Genomic DNA, 25,660 nt, shown 5'->3' with positions numbered 1-25,660 from the left:
ATTGGAAGTCAGGTATAATTATTCCCTTGTACAAAGGAAAAGGGGAAAAAGAAGTGTGTGGTAATCATAGGGGCATTTGTCTTCTTAGTATAATAGGAAAAGTGTATTGTAGGATACTTATTGACAGAGTTAGAGAAAGAACAGAGAAATTAGTTGGAGAAGAACAGGGAGGCTTTAGGAAGGGAAGAGGTCGTGTAGATCAGATATTCATTCTTAGATCTTTAGTGGAAAAGTTTCTAGAGAAGGGAAAGAAGTTGTATGCGGCTTTCATGGATTTGGAGAAAGCATATGACAGGTGGATAGACAAGGAGTGTGGAAAGTGTTAAGAATATATGGAGTAGATGGGAACTGTTGAATGCTGTGAAGAGTATGTACGATGGTGCGAAGGCTGCAGCGCGTGTGGATGGTGAACTAAGTGAATTTTTCTCTTTGAAAGTTGGGTTGAAACAGGGATGTGTCATGTCTCCATGGCTGTTCAATCTGTATATGGATGGGGTAATAAAAGAGGTACAAGGTAGGGTAGTGGATGTTGGAGTGGCCCTGGTGAGAGAGGATAATGTTTGGAAACTCCCTGTACTGTTGTTTGGAGATGATACTGTGTTGTTGAGTGAAGACAAAGGGGAGCTGCTAGGCTTGGTGCATGAGTTTGGGAGAGTGTGTAAGAAACAGAATCTAAAGGTGAATGTAGGGAAGAGTAAAGTGATGGTCTTTGAGAGAGGTGAAGTCAGTGAATGTACAGCGAGGTTGGATGGTGAGGAATTGGAAAATGTGAGTACATTTAAGTACTTGGGTAGTGTGATGAGTAAGGATGGAGGTTTGGAGGGTGAAGTGCTTGAAAGGGTACAGCAGGGAAGAAAGGTTGCTGGTTCTTTCAAAGCAGTGATAAGAAACAGGGAAGTGAGCATGGAAGTGAAAAAGTTACTACATGACAGTATTGTGATACCAACTAACGTACGGAAGTGAAGCTTGGACGTTGTTGGAAGGACACAAGTCAAGAGTGAGAGCAGTGGAAATGAGTTATTTAAGAGGAGCCTGTGGAGTCACATGGAGAGACAGGCTGACGAATGAGGATATAAAGGAGCATTGTGGTGTGGATGTGGATGTGATAGGAAGCGTTATGAGGAACACACTGAGGTGGTTTGGCCATGTGGAGAGGATGGAGGGTGAAAGACTGACGAAGAGAGTGTATGTGAGTGAGGTGGAGGGGGGAAGAGGGAGAGGGAGGCTGAGGATGAGATGGAGGGATGGGGTGGAGAGGTATATGAGAGAGGGGTGTGTGAGTTGGGAGCAGGGCAGTGAAATGGCGGGGGACAGGGCGACTTGGAGGCGATTTGTTTGTGGCCACCCCAAACGGGATTGAGGCGTCTGGCAATAGAAAGATAGATAGATAGATAGATTTCTTTTCTTTTCTTGTGATTGTGGCTGGATATTTGATGACAACAACTGTCTCATGTAGGATAATAATGTACTTTTAGTTAGAAGAAAGGCTCATTCATGCCATGCAGTGTCAAAGATCTTATGCTTTCTGCCAGATACAATTTTGATTCAGCCATTAGCTACACCGAATAATGTCGTATGCCGGGTAGTGCCGAAATGGATAATCGGGAGTTTATCGTATATATACAGGTATATATATATATATATATATATATATATATATATATATATATACATATACATATATATATATATAAATATACAGTAATCCCTCCACTGTCCGATGTAATAGACCCAAAGGCATGTCCGGGAAGTGGGTTTGTCTGGATAGTGGGCCCCTGCCTCCTGGACTGGTACTTATGGACCCTAACCCAGCCTAACTTTGAAAGCCACCTAAATAACTCCCTACCGGACATGCATAGCACCTATTTAAGATCCTATTCACACCAGTAGTGGACATAAAACATGAAATAAATGAAAAGGAACCAGAGAATGAGGAATTAAAAGTGAGTATGGAAAATATTTAGCAGTGTACAGGGTACTTATAGCACATCTGTGGCCGCCTCCTCTAAGGCTGTGGCAGTGGTGAAAATGCTCTTGAAGCACGTATGGTAATCCAGTGTTGTGCTACACTTAATTCTTTGCACTGTGAGTTGTAATTGTTTAACACTGCACATTCTGTTCTTAATTGCGTCACGCCAGTTTCAACCACCACTTTGCACTCCACACTTAATCCTTTGCACCATACATTCTGATTTCTTAACACTGCACAACACTGTAAATTCCCATGTGGTCTAGTGGTGACATATTGCCGTTTATTCACAAAAGCGAGCACATGTGGCATCCGTTGCAATGAGCATCTACTTACGATGGTGGTTAGGCAGTAACTGGTGAAGGGGGAGGAAGGAAGGGGTGAAGGGGCCATGCATAAACACAGCTGTTCGGCGCTGTGCACCAATTTCAAATTGCGGGTGGGAAGAAATTCACCCCCCCCCCACCCCACCCCGAGGGTCCAGGCCCGCAATGACCGGTAAGTGGGGAGTCTGGATGGTGGGCGTCTGGATAGTACAGGGATTACTTATATATATATATATATAGATATATATATATATATGTGTGTGTGTAAATGTCTGTATATACACAGTATATATGCTGGTAGGATAAACTCTCAATTATCCATCATCACAATACAGTATTTGGCCCTGCACAATATCCGGCTCTTTTTGCGCAGCTGTATTGAAACAATGTCCATCAAATAAAGCAACGTCTGGCAAAATTATGCAATATCTGGCTCAGAAACGGGAAGCAATTGGCCCTTCAGCTTAGACACAGGAAGCAATCGACTCTCCGACTCAGACACAGGAAGCAATCGGCCATCCAACTTAGACACGAGACCCAATCAGTGCACAGGCAGAACTCGCAATGCGCCAGTCAGTCACAGTGCATAGTGGGAGCCACACATCTGTTGCGCCAAGCCTACTGTCGCTCTCTGTCTCTCCCTTGAACACCGTACAGTGAGGATCTATCTGTGCGTTCTGCTCTTGCGACTCACGCGGTGGCTAAACCATATAAGTGTGACTTAGTCTGTGGCTTCCCATGCTTCGCTCATTGCTTTAGTGCTGTGACTAATGTTGTGGCCCTTCGGTGCTGTGTTCCCTAGTGCCCTGACTGTTGTATAGTGCGGACGTATCTGTGCTTATCTACCACCTGTCATTACCAACACAAGGTGAATACAATATGATTATTTTGTGTGCTGTATTACTGTACTGTATGTACTATATCATCTACTGTATTACTATACTGTATGTACTATATCAGTACACTATTGTATTTCATGCTTAATTTTAATCTTTTAATCATGGGTAGTATTGGAGGAAAGCTTTTAGGATAGAGGGTCAAGACGGATAGTAACACATCATCTGGCTTGACGCTGAATAGGTAGCCGATTGGGGGACCCATACTCCAATATCCGGCGCATCAATAACCTATAATTCTCTAGACCGAGTAAAAGAAATTGGGGAACACTCCCACAGTCGGAACGGTTGTCTCTTTGCTAATCTGAACACTCCACTGCCCCCTAAGTTTTAATTGTGCATGTCCGAACACGGATATGGTGGTGCATGTGGCTCTCCTTGACTTCCCTCCATCCCCTCGCATCTCTCCTCCCTCCCACCAGCTGAGTGAAAGTGGTCGTCTGTCTCCACCACGCGCTGGTAAAAGACCCTAACTTACCAGCAGAGCATAATTGACTGTCTGCCTCTCTACTGAATGGTGTAAGTCACTTGGGCAAGAAGAAGAGGGAGGGAGCTGCATGCTGGCAATAGGCCTAACCCACCAGCTGAGCAAAAATGACCATGTTACCTCCCTACCGAATGGTCAAAGTTTCCTGAGCAAGAAGAAGAGAGAGGGAGGGAAGAGAAGGTGTGAGCCACAAAGGGAGTAAAAGAAGAGAGAGGGTTGGAAGAAAATGAACATGTGGGAGGGGGAGAGGGAGAATGCAAGGGGTGAAGAAACCAAAAGGGGATAGAGTGACTATGGAGGAAGGGAATGAAAGAGAGTATAAGAAGAGGGAGGGAGGAATGATAAAGTGTCAGAAGGAGAGGGAGTGAAAAAAGACAAAGGGAAGGAAGAAAAGGGAAATGGGGGAGGAAGATAGGAAGAAAGTGAGGGGAAGAGAAGAAAACAGAAGGAGAATAAGAGAATAAGAAGGAGGGGAAGGAAAAAAAAAAGTGTATGATAAGAAGAAGGAGGGAGGGAGTTGAGAAGCAAAGGGAGGGAAAGAAGAGAGAGGGAGGGAAAGAAGAAGGAAGTTACAGGAGAGAGGAGAACAGTGGGAGAAATGTAGAGAAAGGAGAGAGAACTGGGAGGAAGAGAGGGAATGAAAGGAAGCAAGAGAAGAAGAGGCAGGGAGGGAGAGAAGATAGAGTGTGAGAAGCAGGAGGAGGGAAGAAAAAGAAAATGGAGGGAGAGAGGGAGAAAGTTAGGGGAAAAGAAGAAAATGGAAGGAGAGAGAGAGAGAGAGAGAGAGAGAGAGAATAGGGAGGAAGGGAAGGAAAAAAAAAAAGAGTATGAGAAGAAGAAGGAGGGAGGTTTAAGAAGCAGAGGGAGGAAAAAAAAGAGAGAGGGAGGGAAAAAGGAAGAAAGTGAAAGAAGAAAACAGTGAGAGAAACGGAGAAAGGAGAAGGAACTGGGAGGGGGGGAGGGGAAGAAAGAAAACATGTTAAGAAGAGGGAGGGAGGGAGAGAAGGTAAAATGTGAGAAGCAGAGGGAGATAAAGTGTGAGAAGCAGAGAGAGGGAAGAAAAAGAAAATAGGGGAGAGAAAGAGGGAGAAAGTGAGGGGGAGAGAACAGAGGGAGAAAGAGAGAGAGACCAGGGAGGAATGGAAAGAAAGAGAGGGTGAAAAGAAGGGAAAATAAGAAGCTTTGAGAAGCAAAAAGAGGGAAAGAAGAGAGAGGGAGGGAAGAAAATGACATTGAGGGAGGGAAAGAGGGTGCAAGAAATATGAGACAGAAAGACTAAGTAGGGTGGAAAGATTGAAGAAGGAGGTAAAGAAGGGGAAGAAAAAGATGGAGAATGTGAAGGATGTATGAGAGGGAGGAAAGGAGGAAACAGAGAGAGTGAGATAGAGAAGGATGTGAAAAATGTAGGAGGAGGAAAGGAAAGGAGAGTGAAAATTCAGACAGGAGTAGGATGAGAGAGAGAGAGAGAGGTGGTAGCACCATCTCCCTCGTTTATGTTCTGTCCTTCATTTCTCTCCTCGTTTTCTGAGACAGTGCAGCCAGGCTTGTCACCCTCCTTTTCCCCGCTTCCTCTGTTTCTCACCCCTGCTAGTGCACACAGCCTGCCTCACCTCACACTGCATCTCCCATCACCTTGCCTTCCTTCATTTGTGATATTTGATTTCCCATTTTTTAGCAGTAGTATTGTTTATGAGGATAATAACATTATCTATGGTGTTTCTGTGTCCGTCTCTGTTGTGTGAGTAAGGTATATGAGAGTTTGGGTTTGGACCTGGAACACATCACTGGCCCTTCTTCAGTATCTTACGAGGAATATTGCTTCAGTATCTGACATACTCGCTGACTGAACATTCCCACCGGTATGCAACACACCTGATATCGGGGTAAGGTGTACCATGCAACATCCGGCATGTGGGTTGGTAGAATTATGCCGGATAATTGAGAGTTTACTGTACTATGCCCATCACTACATCATCTCAGTTTTCTTAAAGAATCCCTGACCCTTGAAATAAAAACCAGTGCTAAATATGTTCCTACTAGGAGTTAGGCATTCATCTTTTGGCATAGTGAAGAGGCAATATTTTACTGTCATACCCAGTGGTAAGTTGTTAATTGAGGCAGTTAAATGGTGGCCAGAATTAGGATTCAAGTTAGATGGAGGAATAGAAGAAGGGAAAGACAAGAGGAAGGAGTAGTTGTAAGGAGAGTGGAAAGGTTACAAGAGGATGAGAAAAAGGCAGAGTATAAGAGAGAAGTGGAGGAACTATTGGGCAAATATGAATTGGAGCAGATGGGAGACGTGGAAGGTGTGTGTAGGATATTTACAGAAGAAATATGTGCAGCATGTGATGTGGTGTGTGGAAGGAAGAGAAGACGGAGGGGGGTGCAAGGAACAGCGTGGTGGACTGAAGAGGTGAGACAGGCTGTGGCACAAAAGAAGAAAGCATACAATGAATGGGTGAGAAATAGGGGCGTGGAAAAAGTTGAGAGGCGGAAGACAGAGTTATATGTAGAAAGAAAGAGAGAGGTGAAAAGATTAGTAAGAGAGAGTAAGAAGAGGGTGGATGAGGTATTTGGAAGGAATTTGAGTGTAAAGTGGAGGGACTGTAAGAAAATGTTCTGGAAAGAGGTGAAAAGAGTAAGACAGGGTGGAAGTGAAGTTAGCAGGGGAGTGAAAGATAAAAATGGTAGATTACTAGTGGAGAAGGGAGAAAAAGTGAGCAGATGGAGAGAACACTTTAAGGGATTGTTGAACATAGAGGATGGAAGTAATGCGAGTATAAGTGGCTGGGGAATGGCTGGGAGAAGGAGGGAGGTGAGAAGACAGGAAGAAGTCAGTAGGATAGAAGTTGTGGAAGCAATGAAGAAAGTTAAATTGGGGAAAGCCCCAGGAATTGATGGAGTGTGTAGTGAAATGGTGAAGCATGGGGGATAGTAGTAGAATGGATGTGGAAGATGTGCAGATTGGCCTGGGAGGAAGGTAGAGTCCCGGAGGATTGGAAGTCAGGTATAATTATTCCCTTGTACAAAGGAAAAGGGGAAAAAGAAGTGTGTGGTAATCATAGGGGCATTTGTCTTCTTAGTATAATAAGAAAAGTGTATGGTAGGATACTTATTGACAGAGTTCGAGAAAGAACAGAGAAATTAGTTGGAGAAGAACAGGGAGGCTTTAGGAAGGGAAGAGGTTGTGTAGTTCAGATAATCATTCTTAGATCTGTTTGAAACAGGGATGTGTCATGTCTCCATGGTTGTTCAATCTGTACATGGATGGGGTAATAAAAGAGGTACAAGGTAGGGTAGTGGATGTTGGAGTGGCCCTGGTGAGAGAGGATAGTGTTTGGAAACTCCCTGTACTGTTGTTTGCAGATGATACTGTGTTGTTGAGTGAAGACGAAGGGGAGCTGCAAGGCTTGGTGGATGAGTTTGAGAGAGTGTGTAAGAAACGGAACCTAAAGGTGAATGTAGGGAAGAGTAAAGTGATGGTCTTTGAGAGAGGTGAAGTCAGTGAATGTACAGCGAGGTTGGATGGTGAGGAATTGGAAAATGTGAGTACGTTTAAGTATTTGGGTAGTGTGATGAGTAAGGATGGAGGTTTGGAGGGTGAAGTGCTTGAAAGGGTACAGCAGGGAAGAAAGGTTGCTGGTTCCTTGAAAGCAGTGATAGGAAACAGGGAAGTGAGCATGGAAGTAAAAAAGTTACTACATGACAGTATTGTGATACCAACTCTAACGTACGGAAGTGAAGCTTGGACATTGTTGGAAGGACACAAGTCAAGAGTGAGAGCAGTGGAAATGAGTTATTTAAGAGGAGCCTGTGGAGTCACGTGGAGAGACAGGCTGACGAATGAGGATATAAAGGAACGTTGTGGTGTGGATGTGGATGTGATAGGATGCGTTGTGAGGAACACACTGAGGTGGTTTGGCCATGTGGAGAGGATGGAGGGTGAAAGACTGACAAAGAGAGTGTATGTGAGTGAGGTGGAGGGTGGAAGAGGGAGGGGGAGACCGAGGATGAGATGGAGGGATGGGGTGGAGAGGTATATGAGAGAGGGGGGTGTGAGTTGGGAGCAGGGCAGTGAAATGGCGGGGGACAGGGCGACTTGGAGGCGATTTGTTTGTGGCCACCCCAAACGGGATTGAGGCGTCAGGCAATAGATAGATAGATAGATAGATCTTTAGTGGAAAAGTTTCTAGAGAAGGGAAAGAAGTTGCATGCGGCTTTCATGGATTTGGAGAAAGCATATGACAGGGTGGATAGACAAGGATTGTGGAAAGTGTTAAGAATATATGGAGTAGATGGGAAGTTGTTGAATGCTGTGAAGAGTGTGTACGATGGTGCGAAGGCTGCAGTGCATGTGGATGGTGAACTAAGTGAATTTTTTAAATTGAAAGTTGGGTTGAAACAGGGATGTGTCATGTCTCCATGGTTGTTCAATCTGTACATGGATGGGGTAATAAAAGAGGTACAAGGTAGGGTAGAGGATGTTGGAGTGGCCCTGGTGAGAGAGGATAGTGTTTGGAAACTCCCTGTACTGTTGTTTGCAGATGATACTGTGTTGTGGAGTGAAGACAAAGGGGAGCTGCAAGGCTTGGTAGATGAGTTTGGGGGAGTGTGTAAGAAACGGAATCTAAAGGTGAATGTAGGGAAGAGTAAAGTGATGGTCTTTGAGAGAGGTGAAGTCAGTGAATGTACAGCGAGGTTGGATGGTGAGGAATTGGAAAATGTGAGTACATTTAAGTTCTTGGGTAGTGTGATGAGTAAGGATGGAGGTTTGGAGGGTGAAGTGCTTGAAAGGGTACAGCAGGGAAGAAAGGTTGCTGGTTCTTTCAAAGCAGTGATAAGAAACAGGGAAGTGAGCATGGAAGTGAAATAGTTATTACATGACAGTATTGTGATACCAACTCTAACGTATGGAAGTGAAGCTTGGACGTTGTTGGAAGGACACAAGTCAAGAGTGAGAGCAGTGGGATTGAGTTATTTAAAAGGAGCCTGTGGAGTCACATGGAGAGACAGGCTGACGAATGAGGATATAAAGGAGCATTGTGGTGTGGATGTGGATGTGATAGGAAGCGTTATGAGGAACACACTGAGGTGGTTTGGCCATGTGGAGAGGATGGAGGGTGAAAGACTGACGAAGAGAGTGTATGTGAGTGAGGTGGAGGGGGGAAGAGGGAGGGGGAGGCCGAGGATGAGATGGAGGGATGGGGTGGAGACATATATGAGAAAGGGGGGTGTGAGTTAGGAGCAGGGCAGTGAAATGGCGGGGGACAGGGCAACTAGGAGGCGATTTGTTTGTGGCCACCCCAAACGGGATTGAGGCGACTGGCAATAGATAGATAGAGAAATGGTACCATGACAGTCAGAGGGAGGGGGAAGGGGAGAGGGTACAGGGAGGTGTACGTTCAGCAAGGTACAGGCATAGCCCGGTTTAACAATGCATTTGGTTAAGTAAAAACCCATCGCTAGGTGGGGTATCATATCTTGAGGTAGATTTAACATGTAAAGTATAAGGATGTGTTTTTGATCTCCGAGTTTCCCCTCCAACCAAGTCCTAAACCCACCCAAATGAGTCCAAAAACAAGTTTCTAGCTAGCCTAAACCCCCAAATAGCTTTAAAACAAGCTAAACTAGGCCTACAAGCAGTTTATAACTCACCTAAACCCAAAAATATAATCTGAAAATCATAACAAATCTATCTATTTATTGCCAAACACCATAATCCCATAAGGGGTGGCCATTTGACTTTGAGTTATTTATTTTACGGGAGGGGCACTAACCCTCCACCAACCCACTTGTTGACACGTAGGGAGCACGTATGGTTTGGTTATATGGTTACCACCCTGCGTTGTAAATGGTTTCCTGGCTTACAGGAAACCATTTGGCTTGTCACTCAATGTAAAGCCACCTGTAAAGGAAAGAAAAGCAATAAGAAGTGACAGGAAAGATGGGAGAAATAGGAAGAGAGGAGGGCAGGCACAGAAAAAGAATGATAAAGGCTAAGGAAGGAGTAGGCAGCACTACATGAAGTGAGTGGATGATGGTTGCCACCACCTACCACAAATAAGTCTGGAAAAAATCAAACTTAGTAAACTGTACCCCAAAATGGCAGTGTCCACCCCACATGTTACTAAAACACATTAATCTAACAACAGCTTATAAATCAACCTAAACACAAAATTTAAGTCTGAAATATAATCAAAATCGGTAAAAAAAATAAAATAACAAAACGAAACCCATCATTATACCGGAGTTTGGCCATTGTTCAGCGGGGTAAGGTGGTATTTCTACCCCCATCGCTAAGCTGGGGTATTGCATCTAGGGGTATTGTATCTGGGGATCTGCCTGTATCTTGAAAAATGTAATTTGCTTCCCAGGAGTTTCAGATGTGGCTACCTGATCCAGTTTCATTACTGTATTACATCATGTGAACAAATGCTAGCCTAGGTTCACATTTTGACCCAGGGGGATGAGAGTGGGTTCATGGAATGTAGGAAGTTTAAAGGGTAAAGCGGTGGAAATGGTTGAGGCATTCAGTAGGAGGTGGGTGAATGTGGGGTGTTTGCAGGAAGTCTGGTACAGGGATGGATCAACCAGAAAGATTGCTGGGCAGGATTGCTGGGCAGGATTGCTATTATAAGCTGTTTTGGCAGGGGATCACAGATGGATGTGGGGGTGTGGGTGTGCTGGTTATGGAGAAATGGGTGGAATATGTTATGAATGTTATGATAGTAAGTGATACGATATTAGTTGTGAAAATTTTGTTCAGTGGAATGATGTTTGCAGTGATATTGACAAATGCTCCACAAGCAGGCTTGCATGAGTTAGCAGAGGATAGATTTTGGACAACCTAATACATACAGTAGGTGGTATGGGGGATGATGAGATATTGGTTTTGGGAGGGGATTTAAGTAGTCATGTAGGTAAAGCAGCTCAAGAGTATGAAGGAGTACATGGGGGATGTGCATATGGCACAAGGAATGAGGAAGGGGAAAGGTTACTTGAGTTTGGGGGAGGCAATGAACATGATTGTTTGCAACACACATTTTAGGAAACGAGAGAGTAGATTGATTATATACGAGTCTGGGGGTAATAGCAACCAGATAGATTATTTCTTAGTCGGGAGGGCTGATAGGAGGTTTGTGAGGGATGTTGAAATGATAGGTAGTGAAGAGTGTGTGCAGCAGCATACTTTCTTGATATGTGACATGGTGCTTAAAGAGCAAGTGATGAAAAAGAGGACATATACCTAGTAGGAAAATAAGGAAGCTGGAAAACTAAGCATTAATGATTGCATTCTATGGCGAGATGAGTAGAGTGGTGGCTGAACAGGGAGCTGTTGACATAGGCATTAATGAACAGTACAGAGCCATCAAGAACAACCTCTTGAGAGTTACTGATGCAGCATGTGGTTGGACAAGAGGCCCACCAAGACATAAAGTAACTTGGTGGTGGGATAAGGGTGTAGAAGCTGCAGTTAAGGAGAAAAGAAGGTTTTTCTGGGAATGGAAGAAGGGTGGTAACAAAGAGGAATACCTGGCTGCCAAGCTTAGGGCTAGAAAAGGGATTTACAGGGTGAAATCTGAGTCACAGAGACTCTACTTGATAGCCTAAATCATGTGGAAAGGAAGAATATGATATTTAAGGTGGCAGATCAGGTGAGGAAGGAGAATTGGGATATTATACAGTAGGTGAGCAGTGTTTGATGAATGATGAAGGAAGGGTAGCGGTGAACAATGGAGATATTAAAGATGCATGGAGAGAGCATTATAGCTGGTTGTTGAATGAGGAGTTTGGCTGGGACAGGGATGGTTTGGAGCCAGCAGATCCAGTGTTTGGCCCTTGGCCCTTCATTAACGCTACTACTGTGAGTGAGGCAATAAGCATGATGCAGGTGGGGAAGGCAGCAGGTGTGTCTGGGTTGGCATCTGAAATGTTGAAGGCCTAAGGAGATATAGGAGTGAGGTTAGTTACTGACCTGATAAATATGATTATACTGTATATGAATCTGTTGTCCTAGATGATTGGCTGAGGGTTGTAATTGTAGATGTGTACAAAGGGAAAGGTGATGCCCTGGAAAAAGGAAATTATGTAGGTATAAAGCTTTTAGAGCAGATAATGAAGGTAATGGAAAGAGTTCTAGAAGGTATGATTAAAGAAAGAGTGAATATTGATGGGATGCAGTTTGGGTTTATGCTAGGCAGGGGTACCACTGATGCCATATTCATTGTTCGACAGCTTCAGGAAAAATATATAGAAAAGAAAAGGAGAGTGTACTTTGTTTTTGTTGATCTGGCAAAGGCCTCTGACAGAGTTCCTAGAGAAGTGGTGAAATGGGCAGTGAGAAAGTTTAGGATCGAGGAGTGGCTGGTTAGGGTGGTTATGGCCATGTATGTGGGTGCTCGCACTCAGGTAAGAGTGAATGGAGATTTGAGTGATGAGTTTTCCATGAATGTTATTGTGCATCAGGGGTCAGTTTTGAGTCCCATGTTGTTTATCATGGTACTTGAAGCCCACTTACATGACTTCAGAAATGAATTTCTGTGGGAGATGTTGTATGCTGATGATTTGGTGTCGATTGCAGAGAATGAAAGGGAGGTGGAGGAAGGATTTGGGAATGGAGAGGTGGTATGAGGCACAAGGGCTTAAGGGTATATGCAGATGAAACAAAAGTGATGATATGTAGGGTTGATGGCAGTGCTATCAAAGAAGAGGGAGAATGGTCATGTGCAGTTTTCCACAAGGGGGTGGGAAGTAATTCCATCTTATGCAGTGTTTGTGATAATTGGGTGCATAAGAGATTTAGTGGTATTAGACGTAGATTGCGAGATAATGCTGATTTTATGTGTGCGATGTGTCGGGGAGAGCAGGTGGAGCTTGTCAGGCGTGAAAGAATTGAACTTGCTAGTGAGTCTCTTGAGTGTGTGGACGTTATGTTATTTTGGAGACATGTTATGTGCTGGAGGTGGGACTGGAGCTGGCTCTGTAGCTAGGGTGAAGAGTGGTTGGAAGAAGTTCAGGTAGCTGTTGCCTCTCCTGACATTGAGAGGGCTCTCCCTTCGTTCTAAGGCATCTTTGATTCCATTATGTGTTAGGAGTGTAATGCAGTATGTTAGTGAAACTTGGGTAGTAAAGGAAGAGGATATTCGCAGGCTCAAATGTACAGATATGACATTGATTAGGTGGATGTGCAGTGTGTCCATGAGTGCAAGGCCTGGAGGGGCTAGGTTTACGATGGAAGAGTTGAGAAGTAGGATGGGACTGGAATGTACTCCAGTTTAATGATGCAGTTGGTTAAATAAAAACCCATCGTTAGGTGGGGTATCGTGTATCTGGGTAGATTTAGCATGTAAAGTATAGGGATGCATTTTTCAGCCTTGGGTTTCTCCCCCAACCAAGTCCTAAACCCACCCAAATGAGTCCGAAAACAAGTTTCTCGCTGACTAAACCTCAAAATTGCTTTAAAAGAAGCTAGACTAAGCCTAAGAGCAGTTTATAGCTCTCCTCCAAAAATATAATTGGAAAATCGTCAAATATAAGTCTGGGAAAAATCAAACTTAGTAAACTGTATCCCAAAATATAAATGTTTGCCCCACCTATGACTAAAACACATTAATATAAGTTGAAAAACTGTTTATAAATCAACCGAAATACAAAATTTTAGTCTAAAATATCATCAAAATTGATTAAAACATTTAAACCTATCGTTAATGCGGGGTTTGGCGATCGTTAGGAGGAGGATGGTGGTATTTCTACCCTCATTGCTAAGTCAGGGTATTGCATCTAGGGGTATCGTATATCGGGGTATACTATATCCATATTGGTGTTGTGATGAGGAGAGAGAGACTGAGGTGGTTTGGCCATGTGGAGAGGATGGAGGATGATAATTGGATGCAGAAAATGAAAAGCATTAATATTAGGGGTGGGGTTGCAAGGGGTAAAACAAAAAAGACCTGGGATGAGGTCATTAATTGTGACCTCAGGGTTAAGGGACTGAACAGGGAGGGTGCCAGAGATCGAGCAGCATGTAGAGCCGGCATTAGGTGGCCAAGGCCGACGCATGCAAGCATGTTAGAGCCTTCAAAAATGAAACGAAAAGTGAAACGAGAGCAAAGACATGGAAGAATAGTCATTTCACATCCAAGCAGGGGAGGCGGTGGCTCAATCGGTAGAGAGATGACCTGCAGTCCTAATGGACCTTGGTTCATATCCCTGCTGGGGCAGGGAACAGTTTATGGAATTAAATTTAATAAAAAGTGGAGTTTACTGATCTACCAGAAAACCCACCAGTATGTTATAAAACACCTCCGCAAATGCACGTATTCAGTATGACAATGGGTGTTATCACCGAAGTGGTGAGATGTGAAGATATAGGATGACCACTGGACCTTGGGGATAGGCCATGAAGCCTTTGCTCAGAGTTGGACCCCCCTCAAAAAAAAAAAAAAATAAAAATAAAAAAATAAAAATAAAATAACTCATTGCTGTTATTATCATCATTATTTTCAAGACTTTTCAAACTGGTGGGGTTAGATAAAGCCTTGATTAATTTGTCTACCAAGGAGTTCTCATAATCTGAAGGTATATAGAAAATAACCTGAGAAACTTCTTCCTCAGGCTGAAGGGATTACAGTACTTGCATCTGCCTAGGGTATCTCCGGACTTACTTGCCACAAGTAAAAAAATTACTTCTTTTTCCTCTGTTTTGCAGCCTGTTTTACCATGTAAACTGATTTTGGGACATTGTTTCACTGGCATTTGTCTTCTTAGTGTAATAGGAAATGTATATGTTAGGCTACTTATTGACAGAGTTAGGGAAATAACAGAGGAATTAGTTGGAGAAGAACAGGGAGGTTTTTGGAAGGGAAGAAGTTGTGAAGATCAGATATTCATCCTTAGGTCTTTAGTGGAAAAGTTCCTAGAGAAGGGAAAGAAGTTGCATGTGGACTTCATGGATTTGGAGAAAGCATATGACAGGGTGCATAGACAAGGATTGTGGAAAGTATTAAGAATATATGGAGTAAATGGGAAGTTGCTGAATGCCATGAAGAGTACATATGAGGGTGCTAAGGCTGCAGTGCGTGTGGATAGTGAGCTGAGTTAATTTTTCTGTTTGAAAGTTGGATTGAAACAGGGATGTCGTGTCTCCATGGTTCTTCAGTACACATATGGATGGGATTATAAAAGAGATACAAGGTAGGGTGGTGGATGTTGGAGTGGCCCTAACGAGAGAGGGTAGTGTGTGGAAACTCCCTGTACTGTTGTTTGCAGATGATACTGTTTTGTTAAGTGAAGACGAGGGGGAGCTGCAAGGCTTGGTGAATGAGTTTGGGAGAGTGTGTAAAAAACAGAATCTAAAGGTGAATGTGGGGAAGAGTAAAGTAATGGTCTTTGAGAGAAATGAAGTCACTGAATGTACAGTGAGATTGAATGAAGAGGAAATGGAAAATAAGAGTACATTTAAGTACTAGGGTAGTGTGATGATTAAGGATGGAAGTTTAGAGGTTGAAGTGCTTGGAAGGGTACAACAAGGAAGAAAGGTTGCTGGTTCTTTGAAAGCAGTGATAAGAAACAGGGAAGTGAGCATGGAAGTGAAAAAGGTACTGGATGACAGTATTGTGATAATACCAACTCTAATGTATGGAAGTGAAGCTTGGACCTTGTTGGAGGGACACAAGTCAAGAGTTAGAGCAGTGGAGATGAGCTGTTTGAAATGAGCATGTGAAGTCACATGGAGAGACAGATTGACCAGTGAGAAAGTGAAGGAGCATTGTGGTTCTTACCTTACCCAATTGTTCTTACCCATTTGTATCTTTAAAGGAATGAGTCAAGCTCATACTGTCCTGTGTCTTAAACCATTTTTATCGTACATATCCTTAAATTTATGAATTGTTTTGGCACACACTATTTCATTCAGTAGTGTATTCCACTGATCAATTGCCCTATTTGGGAAACTAAATTTCCTTACGTCTTTATCGCCTCTCCTTTTATGCAGTTTCTTGCAGGTTCCTTTTGCTGATGCATCCCTATAGGTTATGTAATCATTTATGTTTATTTTCTCCTTCCCTGATGTGCATTTATATAGCATAATCATGTCTCCTCTTTTCTTTCTTTCCTATAGTGTAGGTAGATTCAGTTTTTCTAGTCTTTCTTCATAGCTTAGATCCCTTAAGCTTGGTATCCATCTTGTAGTGGCCCTTTGAACGTTTTCAATCTTATCTATGTGTTTTTTGAGATGAGGACTCCAGACTACTGATGCATACTTCAGGATTGGTCTGATGAATGATGTTATTATCTTTCTTAGCGTGTCTTCATTTATGTATGTGAATACTATTCTCATAATAATTGCAAGCAGTGTATACATGTTCTGTACCTTCTCATTGATGTGGTCTGCTGGAGATAGTCTGTTATAGATAACCACACTTAGGTCCTTCTCTCTTTCTGATGTGTGTAGGGTTTTATTTCCTAATGGATAATCCCAATCATGTCTTTTTCCACTTCTACCAAACTTGATTACATGACACTTGTCCACATTGAATTCCATTTGCCATGTATTACTCCATTCATGAAGTTTATTTAATTCTTCTTGTAGCTCTTTACAAGAGTCTGCGTCAGTAATTCTCCTTTGTATTTTTGCATCATCAGCAAACATATTTAGATAGCTTTCATTTCCAATGTTGCTATCTGTGTCATTTATATACACCAAAAACATAATTGATGCCAGCACCAAGCCCTTTGGAACTCTGCTAGTCACTTCCCTCCATGATGAGTAATTTCCCCTTAGTACTGTTCTCGTTTCCCTTTTTTTTTTCTTTTTTTCTTTTTTTTTTTCTTTTTTTTTATATATAGAAAATTTTGCATCCAAGAATACAGTTTGCCTCGGATTCCTCTTTGATGGTACAGTTTCCATAAAAGTCTTTGGTGCGGTACTCTGTCAAATGCTTTCTTGAAATCTAAATAGATACTGTCCACCCATCCTTCTCTTTTCTGTAATGTTTCTGTTTCTCTATCATAGTAGCTCAACAGATTAGTAACACATGATTTTCCTTTTCTGAAACCAAACTGTCTTTCTGTTATCATATTGTGTTCTTCTAGATGACTTATCCAAACTTTTCCTATCAGCTTTTCTAATGCCTTGCTTACAACACTGGTCAGTGATCCTGGTCAGTAGTTGTGTGGATTTTGTCTGTTCTCTTTCTTGAATAAGGGAACAATGTTTGCATTCTTCCAGATATCAGGTAGTTTACCATGTCCCAAGAATTTCTTGAAAATTAAAAATAATGGTTTACTTAACTCCTTTGCTCATTCATGTAGCACCCAACATGAAATTTCATCAGGACCATTTGCTTTTCCTTTGTCTAATTTACTTAACTCCTCCTGTATTTCTTTTTCTGACATTTGTATATCTGGTAGTATGTGTGGGCATGCATGTTCCATATCATCCCACTCAAAATTATTTTCTTCTGTACAAACTGATTGGAAATTCTTATTTAGTGCTTCACAAATATCATTCTCTTGTGTATAGATGATCCCCTCATCCATAATGGATTGTATTTTATCTTTTACTTTAGTTTTGCTTCAGATGTAGCTGTAAAATAGCTTCGGTTGATCACTACTTTATTTATGATGTCTTCCTCAAACTGTCTTTGGATTTCTCTCCTTATTCTTGTATAATCGTTTCATGCCTGTTTATATTTGTTATATGCCCTCTCACTATTGTGTCTTGTGTATCTGTTCCACAACAAGTCTCTTTTTTCTTTTGATTTTTTACGTTCTGTATTAAGCCATTTCTTTAATTTCTTTTCTGCTTTTTTGTACTGTGGGATGTACTTTTGGACTCCTGTTTCATAAAGTTCACAGAATTTTTTATATATAACATTTAAATCTTGTCCTCTAAGCTCCTTTTCCCAGTCTGTTTCTAAGAAGTACTTCTTTAGGTCATGGTAGTTTCCCTTTTTATAGCTTAGGCTCTTTTTGTAACTTTTATTGCTGTTAACTATGTCCTATGCAATCCTAAAGTTGCTATACTGCATGGTCGCTTTTGCCAAATGGAGGGTGATACATTAAATTGTCAATATCGTTTTCTTGCCTAGTAAATATAAGATCTAGTACTGTTGGTACATGGAGACCTCTTTTTCTGATGTTTTCCCTTAGATGTTGTTTTAGGAAAAACTCCTGCATGAGATCCAGGAGCATTTGGTCCCAACAGCTTTCCTGGCTTATTATAACTAGAGTATTCCAATTTATCTATCTATCTGTCTACTTATTGCCAGATGCCATAATCCCGTAAGGGATGGCCATTTGACTTTGAGTTATTTGTTTTACGGGGAGGGGCGCTAACCCTCCACCAACCCACTTGTTAACGCGCAGGGAGCACATATGGTTTGGTTATATGGTTACCACCCAGCGTTATATGTATTAAAATCTCCAGTTAGTATAATTCTGTCTGATTTCTTCTCCGTTCTATGTAGTAATGCTCTTAAACTCTGAATTGTACTCTCTGCCAGATCCTCATATTCCCCTCCTTCCCAGGTGTTTGATGTGGGTGGCATGCATAAATTTGCTACAATTGCTTTCCCTTTAGATGTATTAATCTCTACTGTAATCAGTTCTACTTGTAAGGGTATATCTAGTTCTATTTCTCTGACTTTTAGTTTTTTCTTCGTTAATATTATAATTCCTCCTCCCTTTTTTAAGTTCCTATCTCTTTTCCATATATTGTATTCCTCTATGTTTAGGATGTTGTTTGATATCCTTGGTGTTAATTTTGTTTCAGTTAGGCATATTATGTGTGGTTCATTTTCTCTGATGTAATCATTCATCTCTAATAATTTAGATACCATTCCATCAACATTTGAGTCCATCAGCTTAATCATCTTGTTTACATACTTGTCATGACTTGGGTCTACTACCTTCCTCCTTTTTATTCCCTCCTGGTTATGTACCACTTTCGAACCTGCAAATCAATTACTTTGTAAAAAAATGTATACTTCTCTCCTTTGATCTTCCCTCATTCTTTGTTTTTGCTTCCTCCCTCTTCTCTTTTAGTGTTTCCAGTTCCTTTTGAGTTAGGCATCTTTTTATCCATACATTTTTGAATTTTTCTTTTTCTATGAGTTTCTTTGCATATTTTAGTATCTCCTCCACAGTGTTTACACTCTGGAAGGTTACCTTAAGGGGCCTTGACTTTATTCTTTCACATTTCCCAAGCCTTTTGTGTTCCTCTTTGTCTTTATTACAGATTTCCTCTGATACTTCCTTCAGTATGCTCACTACATTTGTCATCTTTAAGATCTTGTTTTTTATTTCTTCCTCTTCTATGCCAGTGATTACTATAGATTTGTTGATATCTGCTGAATATCTAACCAATTTGGGATTGTTTTGGATTATTCGTTTCATTTCCTTTTAATGCTTTTTTCTTGAACTCTTGTTTCTAAGTCTTTCTTTACTATCACCATTTCAGCATATGTGGTTTCCACATCATTTTTGTAGCTTTGCATTGCTTCATTCACCTGTGTTATCTTCTCCTCAATATCACTGCTCTGATCTGTCTGATTGCTTACTTGCCTAATTGTCTCTGTATCATTTTTGAACTCTTGCATGATACTCTCGTGGTTAACTACTGTACTTGCCATTTCACTAATTTTCCTTGTAGGTGAACTCACTTCAACTGTCAGCATATCTATTGTTGTGTCTTTCTTGTTGACCTCCTTTACTACTTTTGCTATTTCCTCCTTCTGCATGTGCAACTGCTTCTTAATTTCATGCATTTCATTCTGAAATGCCATCTCCAATCTGTTGGTGTGGATGTGGATGTGATAGGAACCGTTAGGAGAATCACACTGAGGTGGTTTGGCCATGTGGAGAGGATGGAGTGCAAGAGACTGATGAAGAAAGTGTATGTGAGTGAGGTGGAGGAGGGAGAGGGAGGGGGAGGCCAAGAATGAGATGGAGGGATGGTGTGGGAAAGTATGAGAGAGAGCGGGGTGTGAGCCGGGGGCAGGGCAGCGAAATGTCGGGGGACAGGGCGACATGAAGGCGATTTATTTGTGGCCACCCCTTACAGGATTAAGGCGTCTGGCAATAGACAGATAGGTAGATTTTTGCTGGTCATATATGCTGAGCAGAGTTACATCATCAGTAATAAGTATATACTGTATTATACTGTGCTATATTACCAGGAAACACAGGTATCGCACTTTACATGCATACTGGAATTCTGTATGGTGCGTTACGAGGTGCTACCCAAAAGTTCCCGAAATTTGACTAAAGAAGAAAAAAGACGTGTCAAGTCCTACTCACCACCATCCCCTCAAAGTAGTCTCCTTGAATGTGCAGACATGGATCCCAGAGCTTTTCCCACGATCAGAATGCATTCTGGAAATCCATTAGCATCATATATATATATATATATATATATATATATATATATATACACTGTATATATATTTAATGTAAGGAACAAGGAGCCAAAGGCCAGGAGCCCACAAACAGTTCGTTCCAAGAAAAAACAAAAACAATACAAAAGAGAGCCAAATTCAAGATCCATTCATTTCGAGATGCCGGGACATACTGCAATTGAAAGACTGGAGGTCATAGGAAGTAGGATATGTAGACAGAGGGAGACAGTTCCAGAGTTGACCTGTTGCAGTCATGAGAGACTTGGAGTAATGGTTCACTTTTGCGTTAGAGAGTTGGACAGAAAAGGGATGAGAGGTTGTTGCTAGGCGGTGCTACGTGCCTTGTCGTAGAGGTGGAGGGATGCAAGCAGACAGTTTAGAGGAGCAGTGACCATTGAAGTAGCAATAGAAAAATGACAGAAATGCAACAGTGTGGCAAAGAGACAGAGGTTGAAAGGAGCCAGTAAGAAGAGGAGAGTTAATGAGACAAAAAGCCTTTGACTCCACCTTGTTGAGAAGAGCTGTATGTTGGGAGCCTCCCTACACATGAGAGTTGTACTGTACAGAGGGCGAATAAAACTCATTAAAAAGTCAACAACTGTGCAGTGGTAAAGAAGGTACAGAGTTGACTTAGCACACCTAATCTCTTGGAAGCAGATTTTACAAGAAATGTAATATGATTTTTCAAAGATAAATCCTGAGAGATTGAAACCCCGAGTATGTTTAAGGATGATGCATGATTGGACTGGATATTATTAAACAATTGTTGGTACTCCTGTGGAAGGTTTTGTCAGGTTGATAGGTGTAAGAACTGAGTCTTTGATGCATTAAAAACAACAAGATTACTTTTGCTCCTGTCAAAGATACAAGCCAAGTCAGACATTAGGTGTACCATAGCGTCATTTCATGTTTTTTGAAGTAACTGCTGAGATGGATGTTGTGGGAACCAAATGGAAAGGAGAAGGGTGGAATTGTCAGCGTATGAGTGGATGGGGTTATATGTACAGCTTAGAAGGTCATTGATGAATAAAAGGAAGAGAGTTGGTGATAGGACAGAGCCCTGAGAAACACCACTGTTGTTAGATCTAGGAGAACAGTGGCCATCTGCAACAACTATAGAATGACCAGAAAGTAAGCTGTAGATGAAGGCACAGACAGAAGGATAGAAACAGTAAGAGGGCAGTTTGAAAATTAAAGATTTGTAGAAAGCCTTTGAGATGTAAAGTGCAATGGCAAAGCTTTCACCAAAGTTCTGACAGGAGGATGACCAGGAGTCTGAGTGGTAGGTGAGAAGATTGCCTGTGGAGCATCCCTGATGGAACACATACTGACAATCAGAAAGAAGGTTGTGATAGGAAAGATGCTTTAAAATCTTACTCTTAAGAATAGACTCGAAAACTTTTGAGACAGGATGTTAAAGCATTTGGGCAATTGTAAGAGGGTTGGGAATGGTCACCCTTCTTTGGGACAGGCTGAATGAGAGCACACTTCCAGCAAGAAGGAAAGGTACAGGTTGATAGACAAAGGGGAAACGGTTTACCTAGGCAGGGTGTTAGCACAGCACAGTTCTTGAGGACAACAGGAGGGACTCCATCAGGCCCATATGCCTTATTAGTATTGAGGCCAGTGATGGCAGAAAATACGTCAGTTGAAGAAATTTTAATGTCAGCCATGAGGAAGTCAGAGGGGGTAAGTGATGGAGGAACAGCACCGGAATCGTCTAAAGTGGAATTGGAGGAGAAAGTCTGAGTGAAGGGATCTGCTTTATCAGTAGAAGAAATAGCTACAGAGCCATTTCTTCTACTGTTAAAGCAGATCTCTTCGCTTTGTTCAAGACCCTCTGCAATATTCTCCTGGATCTCCTCAGCAGTGTCAAATCTTAGTCCTTTCAGCTGGATTTTCATTTTTGGAAAGAGGAAAAAATCACAGGGCGTCAAATCTGGTGAATACGGGGGATAGGGGACAACCGGCATGTTTTTTTATGCCAAAAGCTGCAGAACAACAAGGGCTGTGTGCATGGGTGCATTGTCATGGTGAATCACCCATTTGTTCTTGTGCGACTTGCCTGAATGTTTTCGCCTCATATTGCCGGAAGAAAATGTGCTGGCAAGTTTCATATGATAGGCTAACAGTGTCACACACAGCGTGGATTGTCCTCCTGCGACCTTTGAGGATGGTTGCACAAACTTTGGCCCCATCGTCAGGAATTGAACTGATGGATGGGGAACCAGAACGTGCATCATCATCTGTTGATGTTCGCCCATTTTTAAAACACGTAAACCAGTCGTAGGTTTGTGTAACCCCTAAAACATTGTCACTAAATGCCTGTGTTGCTAAATGCTTGTTTAACATTGTGTTATTTTCTGCTGCGTTCCTGCCAAGTTTCACACAAAACTTGATGCTCACAAATTGCTTTTTCACATCCTCCATTTTTGTGATCACAAAATTCCCCAACTAACCCAGACACAGTGATAAAAAAACACACACTTGCAGCAAACACATCCACCCTGCACAGCACCACACAAACAAACAAAGGGTGCATGCAATACCACCTGGCATCCACTTACCATATGACAAGTGGTTTTTGCCCTGCTTTCAAATTTCAGTAACTTTTGGGTAGCACCTCGTATGTTTTCTGCAGGGTGTGAATAATCTACAGTATTAAATCTCCGGATGAATGTTGTTCTTGCTCAACCCTTCTCCATGTGATATCCATCAACTGCAGGTAAACAACTGTCCCTATAGGGTTATCTCACAGATTCCCATCACCATTGATGATGTGTCTGTCTTAATGTGTGCTGTGCCATGCTCCATTATGTGTTATTGTGTGTGGGTCTATTTTACAAGCAGAGCACATGTCATCTGTGATTCCACCCAACCCAGATCTAAGCTGGTAGCTGAGGAAGACTGGGTGATGTCCTGATCTAATCCTAGCTAAGTGGATGCAATCCTCTTTATTTAAGGACACCTACTGGGTTTATGTCAGGAGGGGGCATGTAGTAAGGTGCTGGGATCAAGGTGTTTCATTGCCCTGTGCCTGAAGTGAGTATGTAGGTGCTTCTTCACTGCTAGTATTGGAATATCTGGATCTGGAATGTTGTTTTAGGGCGTTTGATAATGTTTGTGTGGTGACTGATTTATATGCCTAGGTGTGTTGATTTATATGCCTGGGTGTGATGTCTGTCTGTCATGTAATGACAAAGGTATTGTGTATTGGCACAGGCTGATGCTTAGAATTGTGAGCAGCCAGTGGTGATGCATAGGACAGTGTTCTGTATGATATGCAATGTGTTATGATGGCTGTTAGATAGGATACGAGCCCACCTCAGGGAGATATGGGATGTCACTGATGAAATGTATCGTTTGCCAGATTAATGAATTGTACTATTGACTTTTACTTGGTAGTTCTTTGCTGCTGTTGGTAAGGTCATGCACAGATATATTATCCCTGATTTGTTGTTTCTGTCACCTTACAAATAATTCTTACCGCAGCCATTGATAATGAACTGTTGTCCATTTCCAGATGGCAGTGGACACATTATTCCTTTGCTTCTCGGATGATTACAACACATATGACACTACAGACGGGCGTGACCTAGTAGCAGACAAGGAACTGTATGAATTTATGGTGAAGCATGAGGACATTGATCGCAAGGAAAGCCGTAGCAGTAAATCACGTCGGCGTCGTGAACCCCCTGAGACAATTAGATTTAAGGAGGGGGCTGTTTAAGGAGTGAACAGATTCATTTGTGTATGTGCATACGAATGTTTGCCCATATTTGCATATGTGTGTGTGTGTGTGTAGTTGTATTTACCTAGTTGTGATATACAGGAAATGAGCTACTCTCGTGGGGTCCCATCTCTGTGTCTCAACCAGTCAGACTTTGCTGTAAACTCATTCAAGGTTTTAAACTGAACGATCTCTTTGTTCAGGCTGTTCCACAGATCAGTGCATCTATTTGGAGAACTGTAGTTCCTGATATCCTTCAAGCAACTTGTCTTTTTCAATTTCTTTCTGTGTCCTCTTGTTGCTCCCTCATCCCATACAAACAGATCTTCTTCATCAGTTTTGTCTGCTCCCATCATGGTCCTGAACACTGTGATCATGTTGCCCCTCTTTCCTCTTTCTTCTAAGAAAGGCAGACCCAGCTTTTCTAGTCTTTCCTTGTACAATAGATCTGCCAGGCTAAGGACGATCTTGGTTGCAGTTCATTGTATTCCCTTATTCTTGTTTAGATCTTTCTTTTTCTGTGGGGACCACACCACTGCTGCATATTCCAACCTGGGGCAGATCATAGCCATTATCAATTTTTTCACCATCTCCTCAGCCATGTAATGAAGTGCCACTCTTATGTTTATCAAGAGCTTGTATGTCTCTTAGAGAGTCTTGTTAATATGTGTATCAGGTGACAGATTATCCTGGAACAACACTCCCAGATCCTTCTTTTCTTCTTTTCTCACGCTTTTGTGATTGGTTCCTTTCCCTTCGAGTAATTCAGTGATGGCCTCTTAGTACTTCTAACCATTTCCAATATTTTGCATTTTTTTGCATTGAATTTCATATCACATACCTGGCTCCAATCATATATCCTGTCCAGATCTTCCTGCAGCATTTTACAGTCCTCCTCAACTTATACTTTCCTCATGATCTTTGCATCGTCTGCAAACAGACATGCATGATTGTTCATTCTCTCCATCATATCATTTACGTAGATGAGGAACATTACAGGTGCCAGCAGCAAGCCGTGTGGGACTCCACTTGTTACTTCGCGCCACCCTGACATGCTGTCCTTTCTCACTGTCCTCATCTGTCTGTCTCTCGTGAAGTCTCTTATCCACTCCAAGAGGTTCCCCTTCAGTCCTCCTATATGCTCCAGTTTCCCTATTAGTTGCTTATGGGGCAGCTTCTAAAAGTATTTTTCTAGAAGTACTCACAATCCACCTGGCTATCTCTCTCCTGTGTGTGTCCTTACCTGTTTGTATCTTTACAGGAATGAGTCAGGCTTGCACTGTCCCATGTATCAAACCATTTTTTCCATACACATCCTTAAATTTATGTATAGTTTTGCTACACACGATTTCATTCAGTAGCGCATTCCACTGATCAGTTGCTTTACTTGGGAAACTGAATTTTCTTATGTCTTTGTCACATCCTTTTTATGCATTTTTTTTTTTTCTTCAGTGTCCTCTTGCTGATGCTTTCCCATAGGTTATATACTCATTTATGTCCATTTTCTCTTTCCCTGTGATGCATTTAAATAGCATAATCATGTCTCCTCTTTTCCTTCTCTCTTGTAATGTTGATAGTTTTACTTTTTCTAGTTGTTCTTCATAGTTTAGATCCCTTAAGCTTGGTGCCTGTGTTGCAGCGGCCCTTTGTGCCTTTTCAGTCTTATCTGAGTGATTTTTGAGATGTGGATTCCAGACTACTAATGCATACTCCAGGGTCGGTCTAATGAATAATGCAATTATCTTTCTCAGCATGTCTTCAGTTATATTTGTAAATGCTGTTCTCTTGTTAGCAAGCAGTGTATACATGTTCTGTACTTTCTCATTGATGTGGTCAGCCGTAGATAATCTGTTAC

The 25,660-nt window shown here is 41.9% G+C and overlaps 1 protein-coding gene across 1 annotated transcript in view; it reads left to right on the top strand.

Annotated features, from left to right (window-relative positions):
* Window positions 1-23,805, top strand: part of Ctl1 (choline transporter-like protein 1) — a 764,015-nt gene extending 740,210 nt beyond the window's left edge. The window contains exon 14 of the mRNA XM_080276719.1: window positions 23,599-23,805. Within this exon, the coding sequence (XP_080132845.1) occupies window positions 23,599-23,805 (207 nt within the window). The remainder of the gene's footprint in view (window positions 1-23,598) is intronic.
* Window positions 23,806-25,660: the final 1,855 nt, after the last annotated feature.

This window comes from Coenobita brevimanus, chromosome 66 (assembly GCF_032717465.1).
Source record: "Coenobita brevimanus isolate Jiangsu-jjx chromosome 66, ASM3271746v2, whole genome shotgun sequence".
Classification (NCBI taxonomy): Eukaryota; Metazoa; Arthropoda; class Malacostraca; order Decapoda; family Coenobitidae; genus Coenobita; species Coenobita brevimanus.
This window is presented reverse-complemented; position numbering and strand designations above follow the sequence as displayed.